A 12,354-nucleotide genomic window follows, 5' to 3' on the forward strand; every position below is an offset into this window, starting at 1 on the left:
CATGAAACATCTTCCAAGTTTTCACAAGATTAATATTCAGCAGTTGTAGATGAACATCCTCCAGTGATTGGTCCATGGGGATTATCATATAGAGAGAAACGTGTTCTTGAGGTGTGTAGTGCTTCAGAATCATAATCAACATTTTGTATTTGGAAAAAAATGGTAATAGTTGCAATTTTTTTTTGATAATCTTATAATAAGGTAACTTGGATTTCTTGCTGAGACCAATCTTGTTACTTAATTCTTTAATAATTAACATTTCTGAACTGAAAAGCATGTTAAAAAATACTAATACCACAGATAATTTTCTTCCAGGAAGGAATATTCTTGGTTTGTCGCTGAATCTGAAAAGTGATTATGTTGGTTATTGTTTAAATTCCTTCTGATTTTCTTTTATGAAAATGTGTATTCAGAAGAGAAAAAATGTACCAACTTTGTTGTATATTGGCTCCTTACAACTAGTACCTATATCTTCTTGTGATTCACTTTCAATTTATTATCTTCCATGCAATTAATTACTTGCAGATAGTTTTTTGGAGAAGCCACATTTTACTGAAGATTGTTACCTTATCCATCCCCCCATCCGTTTCATATTGATATTAAAGAGCATTGTTCATAAAATTGAGCCACGAGACACATTATACAATATTGAGTTTTGAAGAATATCTCTTTCCTTCTGTCTCCAAGTGATACCATCAGAAATCTATCTGATTAAACTATCAAGAAAAATATCATGCTTGATATTATTAAAAGCTGCTAATAGGTCAAAAGGACTAGCATTCAGGCCTTCCAAATTATCTAGGATGCCACGCAAGACAGTTTCACTGAAAATTTCATTTGGAAATCAGCTTGGGTCAAGATGATCTGCTTCCTGCTTACAGTTACTATACTTCTCTTCCCAGTTATGAGTCTAGCGTATCTCAACATCTATGCAAATTGTTACAACGTAATATATTCATTAGAAAATTAAATTAGAAATGTGTAGCTATTAATCTGATGTTAATTCTAGATGCTGCTGCTATTTCAATGGTTTTACACTCACTCACTATTGCTCTTTGTTAATATTTGATATTTCTAAATGTAATGCTTTTATTAAAAAGAATTGATGGAATATTATTATTTTTCTTTCAGTTTTCTGCCTGATTATATCAGTGGGGACTTTGACTCTATTTTACCTGAAGTAAAAGAATATTATATAGAGAAGGTAAGTAAATTCTTTTAAAAAGGTAACAGAACTCTTTCTCTAGTAGCATAAGCTCTGTTTCTTTATTGACTGAAGCACAGAGAAATTTACATGGAAAAGGCTCAGGACAGATAGATAGAAAACTATTATGAAGAGAAAGAAAGGGTAAAGTTGCATTTAAAGTATTTACCTTGTTTAAAGCAAAGGAAACGTAAAAGGATTCATTTCTTGATTAATAATAATTACTCAGAAGCTCACAACAAAAACAGTCTTTGGACATCATGGGTTGGACCCAAAAAGGGCAGGACCTCAATGTACCACTTTAAATGCCAGAGATAGTGGCATTTAACATTGACCAGGAGCTCAGGAGCTAGTTAAGACATTTATTAGGCACAGTGGTGGAGATAGAGTTCAAAGTAGTATTTGAAATAGATTGCACCAAAACAACATTTTTCCTTTTATTCTTCCTTCCTTCACAAAATTAGAGTGAGAGAAAGAGAAAGGAAATTAGAAAGTACAGAAGATGCTCAACCAAAATTCCCTGGAAATACAAAGCTGTTTCAGCAACCACCTGTCATTACCTTTGGTCAGTGGCTGCTATTCTTAATCTTTGGACATCAGTTATGTATTTCTGTTTAGTAGCCCTATATTGTAAATTTCAGAAATCCATATATTCTTTAATGTACCCATCTATATTTCCTTAATAATACCTGTGGAAACTTCTCTTCCCTTCAGATACTGTTGATCACAGATTTATGTTAAAATTGAGACACACAATTTATCTTATCCATCATCTCAGGTCCTGTTCTGAGAATAAAAATAGTTCTTTAAATCTTGTAATAAAAATAATATTGAATTCTCTTTCATGAAGATGGAAGAGGGAACAGATTGTTTAAAACCATTAACTTTTAATTAGAAAAAAAAAACATTACTGTTAGAAAACGGTTAATTCATTTCTTTTTTTAAAATTGTTTTTATTCAACGTCTACATCTTTTAAATCTTAGTTACACTTTTACAGCTTTCCAATACCAGCATTTTTAGCAATATCCAATTTATCTTTCAGCTTTCTTGTTACATACTTATTCAGATAATCAATACATTTTATATACATACCTATACACATTAAATATAACATTTCATTATAATATCTTCTCTTTTGCTATACACTATCCATTAATTTTAGATTCCTTTTCCAGCCAATCATACCATCTATTCCATGTTTCATAATAAATAGTTTCCTCTCTGTCCTTAAGTTCCATTGTTAGCTTATTTGATTCTGCGCACTCCAGCACCTTTTTTATAATCGTGTTTGTTGGAGCATGTTGTTGTTTCCAGTTTCAGGCAAATGAAATTCTGGCGTCTGTAATTATGTGGAGTATGAGGTATTGAATTTCTTTACTCATTTTTTCTTTTATAATCCCTAACAAAAATAATTCAGATTTTATATCAATTTTTTCCACAGTCATTTCCTCCAATCATTTTTTTTATTTTTAACCAGTAGTCTCTTGCTTTGGGACATGTCCACCACATTTGATAGTATGTCCCTTGTGAATGGTTACATTTCCAACAGTGCAGTGGATTGTTTGGAGACATCTTGGCTAATCTCATTGGCGGTAAATGCCACATATAGAACATTTTATAAGTATTTTCTTTATAGGCAGCCGACAACGTCATTTTATAATTTGTTCCCCATATTTTTTCCCAATACTCCAATTCTATGTTGTATCCAAAATTTTTCATCCAAATTATCATTGTTTCCTTCACCGTTTCCTCTTCCATTTTAAATTTGAGGAGACAATTATACATTTTGGTAATTATCTTTTCATCTGTCCCTGTTAATATTTTATCCATTTCTTGTTGTCCATTTTGAAATCCATATAATTCTAAGTCTTTTTTATATTTTGTTTGGATCTGTAAATAAGGCCACCAATCTACTTCGATTCCTTCCTCTAATAATTCTTGTTTAGACTTCAAATTTCCTTGTCCATCTAACAACTCTTTATAGGTTACTATTTTGTTTAAGTCAATTAAATTGGGGTAGATCAAGGCTTCCATCATCAATATTCATCTTGGAACTTTTGTATAAAAAATTCTTTTAATCTTCATCCAGATTTCTAACAATACTTCTCTTATCTGATGTCTTTGAAAATATGGGTGGGCTTTGTTCTTTCCCTCCCAAATAAAGGCATGCCAACCCCTCTGTAAATCGTGCCCCTCAATCGTTAGTGTTCTTCCATTTTTTAAATTTATCCATTCTTTGAGCCATGATATTACTGCAGCTTGATGATAAAGTTCCCAATCTTTTTAAGGGTGGCCAAAGCCACCCTTATTTCTAGAATCTTATAAGAGTTTTAATTTAATTCTGGGCTTTTTCCCCAACCATATGAACTTACTAATAATTTTATTCAGTTTTTCAAAAAAGTTTTTCCCCAATTTTATAGGTACCTTTTGAAATAAATATAAAATTTTTAGTAGAATATTCATCTTTATAGTAGCAATTCTTCCAATCAATGATATTTGTAATTTCGCCCAACTCTCTAAATCTTTTTGAATTTGCCGTTATCCAAATACCCAAATACTTTACCTTTTTTCCAATTTGAATTCCTAATTTCTTCTCTAATTTCTTACTTTGGCCTTTCGTAAGATTTTTAGTGAGTATCTTTGTTTTATTTTTGTTTATTTTTAAGCCCACGACTATGCCGAATTTCTCTATTTCCTGTAGTAGCACTTCTCCCATTTCCAAAGGGTCCTCTATTATGATCACCATATCGTCTGCAAAGGCCTATGTTTTGTATTCCTCTTTTTTAATTTTTAACCCTTTCATTTCCTTATTTCCCCTTATCTGAATCAATAAAACTTCTAATGAAAGAATGAATAAGAGCGGAGATAATGGACAACCTTGCCTAACCCCTTTATTTATATTGACTTTTTCCATTAGGTCTCCATTTACCATAATTCTGGCAGTTTGATTTGAATAAATTACCTTAATCATTTCTATAAATTTTTCACCAAATTTCATCCCAATTAACTGAACAGTTAAAAATTGCCAATTCAAGTTGTCGAACGCCTTCTGTGCATCCACCAAATTAATGCCAATTGTCTTTCATGGTGGGATTCCTAATACTCTAATATACTCATGATAATTCTTGTATTGTTTTTAATTTGTCGTTTGGGTAAAAACCCATTTTGATCCGAATGAATAATTTTATTTGGTATTATTTTTAGTCTTTCTGCCATTCTTGTTGCCAAAATTTTGTAATCGGCATTTAACAGCAAGATTGGTCTATAATTTTGGATGTGTTGATTGTCTGTATTTTCTTTTGGGATTAATGTTATGTATTTCTTTGTCCACGAGTTTGGCATTTTAGCTCTCTCCAATACCTCATTAGATATTTCCAACATAATTTCTTCTAAAGATTCTTGAAATGTTTTATATAATTCCACCGGAATTCCATCTGGCCCTGGGGTTTTATTATTATTATTATTTTGCTTTTTGATTGCCTCTTTCAACTCTATTAAGGTAATTTTGTCGTTCAACATTTCCCTATCTTCCTCCAGTACATCTGGCAAATTTCTCTCCCGTAAATATTTTATAATGTTTTCTTCTGCAATATTTTCTTGGCAATATGGTGTCTGAAAGTACTTTTGAATAATGTTTTTTTTTTCTCATCAATCTTATAATGCAAATTTTCATGTTCATCTTGTAAATTGCTTAACGCATTGTAAACCACTCTGAGTCTCCGGAGAAGGGCGGCATATAAATCAAAATTTAAAAAAAAAATGATGTATCAATTTTTTAGCTTTTTCTTTTTTCAATTTGTGGGCTAAACATCTTCCTGGTTTATTTGCTGTTTCAAAGTAATTTTTTTGCCAATTTTATATTACATATCATTGCCTCCTGTTGTAATATATTGATTTTATGCTTCATTAAATCTATTTCCTCTATAATTTTCTCATTCTGGGGTTCTTTCTGTAGGGCTAATTCTAGCTTTTTGAGATTCTCCAGTATTGATGCCTGTTGTTCCCTTTTCTCTTTATTTCTCCTTACCACATACGCTATAGATATTCCCCTCATATATGTTTTGGCAGTGTCCCATAAGTTCTGTTACATTCATTTCTATTTTCCTTAAAGGAATAATTTAATTCCCTTTCCATTGTCTGCTTATACGATTTTTCTATTATAATTCTTTGATCTAAGGTCCATCTCCTTTTTTTCTCCCTACCTTTCCATTTTAATATTAAGGGACTATGATCCATCCAAGTGTTTGGCATTATATCTATCTCTTCTAATTTGTTAATCAATTCTGGGTTCATCCAGGCCATATCTATGCATGATCACAAGTTATGAGAGTGGGAGAAGAAGGTATATTGTTTTTTCTCTGGGTTCAATTGTCTTCACACATCTCTTAAATTTAGCTCTTTCATCAACTCGAAGAACATACTAGGTAATTTTTGTCTTTTATATTTATTCTTCTTCATGGTATTCATGGTACAAATTCCTATGTAATTTGTTATAAAATTTTTCTTGTTTTGTGTTTGACACATACATTATCACTAGAATGATTGTCTTGTAATTTGTAGTTATTTCCGTTATTAAAATGCTTCCATCTTTGTCACTAAATATTTTTCTGGAGTTTAGTCAATCTTTTATATATACAGCGATCCCTTTTTTCTTGTTTTGTGCCAGCGCCACATGTAATTCCCCTAATTTGGGACATTTTATAAGATGATTATGCTTTTCTTTAATGTGTACCTCCTGGAGGCAAATGATATCCATCTTTTCTTTTTGTAGTCTTGTCAGTATTTGTTTACATTTAATGGGTGAATTGATGCCGTTTATGTTTAATGACAGCATCTTTATTTCATTTTCCATCTTGTTATTTATCTATTAGTGTTGGTCTTGGTCCTCTCCTTGTTCTGTTCACAGTCCATGCTGTTCTGGCTCCTTTTCTCACCTGACCTTCTGTTTCCTTCTGGTCTCTTATATTTTGCTCCATGATTTTTTTCCTAAGATATTTGATCTTCTTGGCTTTTACTTTCTCCTTCCTCCCTACTATCCTGTTTGTCCTCCCCACTTATATAGTGGTCGTAAAATTCCTGTGCCTTTTCCAAGGTGTCAATCCGGAATTTCTTCTCCTGCCATGTTATTATATTCCCTCCGGGATGAGTCATCGGAACATCACTCTATATTTTAACAACTGTGTGGAAAGAAAGTGGTAGCTTCGTCTCTATTCCCTTATTCTTTTCAGGATCTGTTTTAATGCTATGATCTCCTTTTCCTTATACATCAGGAGGTCTTCTCTTGTTTTGCTATATACTTCACCCCTGGTTTTTTTCCTCACAAATTTAACATGAACTTCTCTCAGAAGTTTATTCTTCTGTGCATAATTCGTATGAATCCTGTATGCTTCATCAATTTCATTTTCCAGCTCCTGTTTACTTTTTTGTAATGGTTCTTCCAAGAGTTCAGCCATTAGTTTGGGGAGTTCTTCTTCTTTGCGTTCCACAATATATTTTTTTATAAAAGTTTTTTTATTATTTTTTACACAAACACACAACCAAACATACAATAGGGATAGGGCGGCCGCTGGAGCTCTGGATCGGGTCGTGCCTTTGCGGCCTCTGACCCGGCGCCGATCTCAATTGGCTTCTTGGTTCACCGAGGAGCTGAGGGAGTTGAAGCGCCGGAAAAGACGCCTAGAGGGTAGTTGGAGGGCCAGTCTTTCTGAATCTGACCGGACACTAGTAAGATCCCATATTAGGAATTACCTAGTGGTGATAAAAGCAGCGAAATGTAGTTATTTTGCTGCTCTTATTGCATCATCAGATAACCTCCCGGCCGCCCTCTTTAGAGTGACCCGCTCCCTGCTCCACCAGGAAGCGCGGGAGGACCCCTTGGAGGGTAGAGCCAAGGATTTTGTTCAGTATCTGTATGACAAAATCACTCAGATTCGGGAAGATCTGGACTCCAACTGGGTAGTCTCAGGGGGAGGGACTGGGGCAGGTCTTGAGAATGTTATCTGGGATGAGTTTGATCCTGTGACCCCCGAGGATGTGGACAGGATTCTGGCAGACTGAACGCGACCACTTGTTTATTGGACCCGTGTCCTTCCTGGTTAATGCCGGCTTCCTGGGAAGTGACACGAGGCTGGCTCTAGGGGATTATAAATGCTTCGTTGGGTGAGGGTGACTTTCCCGCTGCCTTGAAAGAGGCGGTGGTGAGGCCTCTCCTCAAGAAGCCTTCCCTGCACCGGTTGGAAGAGTTAGGGGTGGGAGGCACTGTGTTGCAGTGGTTCTCCTCCTTTCTCTCTGACCAGTTGCAGTTTGTGTTGACAGGGGGGGCAGAGGTCGACCCCGAGGCCCCTCATATGCGGGGTGCTGCAAGGGTCGGTCCTCTCGCCCCTCCTGTTCAACATTTATGTGAAGCCGCTGGGCGAGATCATCCATGGTTTTGGAGTGAAGTACCATCAGTACGCTGATGACACCCAGCTGTACATCTCCACCCCAGACCACCCCAACGATGCCCTTGAAGTGATGTCCCGGTGTCTGGAGGCCGTGCGGATCTGGATGGGGAGGAATAGGCTCAGGCTCAACCCATCCAAGACCGAGTGGCTGTGGTTTCCGATGTCCCGATATAGTCAGTTGGTGCCATCACTGACTATTGGGGGCGAATCATTGGCCCCCACGGAGAGGGCGCGCAACTTGGGCTGTCTTTAGAAGAGCACTTGACGGCTGTGACCAGGAGGATTTTTCATCAGGTTCGCCTGATCCGCCAGTTGCGTCCCTTTCTGGATCGGGACTCCTTACGCACGGTCACTCATGCCCTCGTCACCTCCCGCCTGGACTATTGTAACGCTCTCTATATGGGGCTCCCATTGAGGAGCACCCAGAGGCTCCAACTGGCGCAGAGTGCGGCCGCGCGGGTGGTAATGGGAGCGACTTGGCGTTCCCATGTAACACCCCACCTGCGCAAGCTGCACTGGCTCCCGGTGGTCTTCTGGGTGCGCTTCAAGGTTTTGGTTACCACCTTTAAAGTGCTCCATGGCTCAGGACCTGGGTACTTGCGGGACTGCCTACTACCACCAATAGCCTCCCTCCGGCCGGTATACGCTCCCATAGAGAGGGGCTCCTCCGGGTGCCATCGGCCAAACAATGCCGACTGGCGGCCCCCAGGGGGAGAGCCTTCTCTGTGGGGGCACCTACTATCTGGAACGAGCTCCCCCCAGAGATACGGAGGATCCCGGATCTGCACACCTTCCACCGCGCTCTAAAGACCTTTTTATTTCACCAGGCAGGCCTGGCCTATTTTTCTCCCTCTTTTATAAAAGAATTTTTAATTTTTAATATTTTTTAGTATTTTATATATTCAAATTTTAAAATTGGTTTTAAATTGATTGGGGTTTTAATTGTCTGGGCCAAAACTATTTAATTTGATTTTAATTCTGCTTTTTAAATTTTGTATGTATGGATTTTATTGTTGTCTGAGTCCTTCGGGAGTAGGGCGGTATATAAATCAAATAAAAGTAAAGTAAAAGTAAATGTATTTTTTATGAACAGAGTATTGGCCAGTTCACAAATTTTAACAATTTTTAATCATCTCCAACACAATTTTATATATTCCCTTTTTGCAATAGTATTTATTCTCTCTAGTTTTTATAGACCAATATTTCCCTTCATCCTAACCTGTAGTCTTAATAAAATTCAATTTTTCCCTTCTCATCTCTAAATTAAACCCCTTAAATTTAAAATCTCACAACATAATATAATTCCTAATATTTCCTTGAATTCCCTTATTGTAATCACAAATATTTTTCATTATCAACTATTCCAAATAATACAATCCAACATCTTAATAAAAATCAGTTATACAGCATTACAATCATTCATTTCTTTTCTGTTGTTTTCTTTTTCTTTTTTTTCATATATAGCAATCTTTTCTTATTAAATAATAATAATAAGCCAAGTTACTTTGTACAATCCTTTTCCTTAAATCTTCACTCTAATTTTCAATTACTTTGTCAAATATATATATTTATACCTCTTCAAACAATATCTTAATCCTTTCTAATTTCACAACAAGTCTAATTAATTCATAGTACAATATCATTTCCACTTTTTTTGATTAAATTCCAAAATTGCATTTAAAAATATTCCACTTGTTACAATTTCCCTCGTTACAATTAAAAATATTTCAACTGTTATAATCTCATATATTAAATGTATTCATATTTCTAAATCTTGTTTCAGTTCATTCATACATCCATATAATTTTCCGTTATTATTTATATATATATATAATTTGATTTATATGCCGCCCTTCTCCGAAGACTCAGGGCGGCTTACAATGTGTTAAACAATAGCCTTCATACTTTTGTATATTTATACAAAGTCAGCTTATTGCCCCACAAACTGGGTCCTCAATTTACCTACCTTAGAAACAATGGAAGGCTGAGTCAACCTTGAGCCTGGGGAGATTCGAACTGGTGTAATTGCAGACAGCTGGATGTTAATTACGGTGCTTTAGTCTGCAGAGCTAAACCAGGCTCTTAATTAATATTTACTTAATTAATTTCATTTATTACAGTCAATGCCTTCCACATATCACAATCTCAGCTATTACCTTTTCTAACATTCTTGTATCTATAGATCTTACTTCAATTCATATTTTAATTCTAAATCTATACAACATATTCCTCTTTCATTTCTTTCTTCCTTTCTTCGGTTTTTTTTATTTTCTTCTTTTTCTTCCCCCATCTTTTTTTTTTTTTTTTTTTTTTGGTGTTTTAAAATCCTGAACTCTTCTTTGCCCTGTACTTTCCATTGTTTTCCATCCCTTTTTCCTCTTCCTTATTGTCTCACTGTTAATCACAGTGTAATCATTTAATTTTTTTATATTTTTTCCATTCCACCCTTTTTTCCCCTCTTTGTCTCTTTCCACCCTCTCTATTTTTTCCATTGTTAATCCCAATGTAATCTTTAAGATTAATCTCTATTGCAAAGCTTTCCCCTTTACTCTTAGTTTTCTTCTCTTTTTTATTATTATTACCCACATAATCATTTCATTTTTCATCGTCAATCTCTTTGTCTTTCTCTTTATTTTCAGTCTCCCTTTCTTGCTTCTCATTCGTTGTTTCCTTGTCAGCTTGAATGTACTCTAACATAGTTTCTGGATTATCAGATTTCGGTTTTCCAAGCAACACTGTAATTATTTCCCTTACTTCCGTTTTCAGTGAAATATGCATCATTTTCATCATTTCCATAAGTTCCTGCGCCATTTTGTTATTTCTGGGTTAATATTATTCCAATTTTAAGTTCCGTTGTAGTCCACCTTTTTTAATCATCGAAGTCAAGCCATTTGCAGACAAACAAACCCTCCTTAGAAGTTCCCACAGCTGTTATCACTATCAAAGTTCAAGGGGTTTTTTTTTCCAAAGTAAAAGTTCAGTATTGTAATGATCTTATTTCTCCTGAAGATGTCTCTACAATCCATAATTCCAATCAGCAGCCTAAAAAAGTATCCATTTGTTTGCAGTCCACGTTAACAAACTTTACTAATTTTTTCTCTTCTTTTTTTTTTTTATTTTGTATTTCCCCAAATCAATTTATGGTCCAATCCAAATTGCAAAATCCGTTTCCCCCCTCCCTTTTTTTTTTTATAAAAAACCTCTATTACAGGGCTTTAATTTTAAGTTCCTCTTTGTTTTTTCTCCAACATTCAAGAAAATCTTTTTACTTTCTTTCCAATCCTCTTCACACCAATTATGGGTTTTTTTCCTTCTAATTTTTAAAGTTCTCCAAATATTTTTGTCCAAAAGTCAATTTTCTTTTTGGGTGTTATCACTTTAAATTTTTACTTTAGTCTTCTTCCTTCCTTTCCCCCACACCCATTAGCCACTGTTATTTCACTGGGGCACTTTTAACCAATTTAAAAATCTTTTTCTTTTTTTGCCTATGAGCTGACAATCACTCACCCGGCATCAGTACTCAGTTCCAATCACCGATCCTGCTCAAAACTTGGTCCTGTTACCCAGCTTAGTGCTGGCCACAATGCCCCCCCCTCCGCTGCCGAGTCGGAGAGAGTTTCCTCTGGCCTTCGAGGAACTTGCCTGTTCCTCTTGGTCTTCCAGGGTGCCTCTCCTTCTTCTCTGTAGCTACAAAACTGATCTGGTCCGAAGACTCCTTAGCAGCGGTTTGTCAGTACGGGATTTCGCAGGGTTCATTGGAGCCCACTATTTCCCCGACTGTCTCGCCATGACGCTTCCAGCCGAATCATGTTCCACAATATTTTGAAAGTGGAAGTAAAACACCAATTTTTCCATTTCCAAATTTATTATAGCTGCTTCCAATTCCCTATGTTCTGCCACCATTTTACTTGTTGCTATGTCTAATTTTTTTTCCGTATGATCCGTTTTAACCTCTACCAACTTTATCTTTTGTTAGTTTTTGGTTATCATCTCCTGCATTGTACCTATTTTGTCATCTAGTTACCTATCTCCCCCTTTACTTCTCCCATATCGTTCTTAATATCTTCATGAGAAATGCATGATATAACCTCCTGCATTTTTCACATTGTTTCCTGTATTGCTAGTAGGGTTGACTGCATACTCTGTAAATTAATGGTAGAACCAGATTTTTCACCTCCCAGCACAGCTTCCGTAGATCTTGATCCTGAGGGGGAAGCTGCTATTGAAGTTATTTTTTCCCCCTATTTTTGTGAATGTGGTAGTTGTACTGGTCATTTTGATATTTTTAAAAAAATGTTTCCACAGTACCATATAATCAACCGTGTTCTATTCCTCTCTTTCAATCACTATCCTTCCTTAATTCCTTTAGATTCTTTCCATACAATTGTTATAATATCTCCACTTGTCTCTTAATATAAACCTTAATTAATTCACTACCAGTTTCTCACAATCAATTGATTAATAATTAACAATTAACTAATGATTAATAATAAGTAAATAAATAGATAATAATAAGTAATTCTTAATATACTCCTTCTTTCTTAAGATTCAGTTACAGTTATCAGTCTTAAATACATTTCTATATATACACTACAATGATATATGAATATTATAAAATATTATAAATTGTAAATGTTATCAAAAAGTAACTTATAATTATGTTCACTCGTTGTATTCCTGACTTAAAGTCCCAATCCTCTCCAACA

The 12,354-nt window shown here is 35.3% G+C and overlaps 1 protein-coding gene across 12 annotated transcripts in view; it reads left to right on the plus strand.

Annotated features, from left to right (window-relative positions):
* TPK1 (thiamin pyrophosphokinase 1) overlaps nucleotides 1–12,354 on the plus strand; it is a 519,294-nt gene that overhangs the window by 295,041 nt on the left and 211,899 nt on the right. For all 12 annotated transcript variants that reach the window (XM_087892396.1, XM_087892395.1, XM_087892388.1 and 9 more), the window contains one exon: nucleotides 1,132–1,204. In XM_087892396.1, the coding sequence (XP_087748522.1) occupies nucleotides 1,132–1,204 (73 nt within the window). The remainder of the gene's footprint in view (nucleotides 1–1,131; nucleotides 1,205–12,354) is intronic.

Source organism: Pantherophis guttatus, chromosome 4 (genome assembly GCF_059756535.1).
Source record: "Pantherophis guttatus breed Tessera chromosome 4, ASM5975653v1, whole genome shotgun sequence".
NCBI classification, from domain to species: domain Eukaryota; kingdom Metazoa; phylum Chordata; class Lepidosauria; order Squamata; family Colubridae; genus Pantherophis; species Pantherophis guttatus.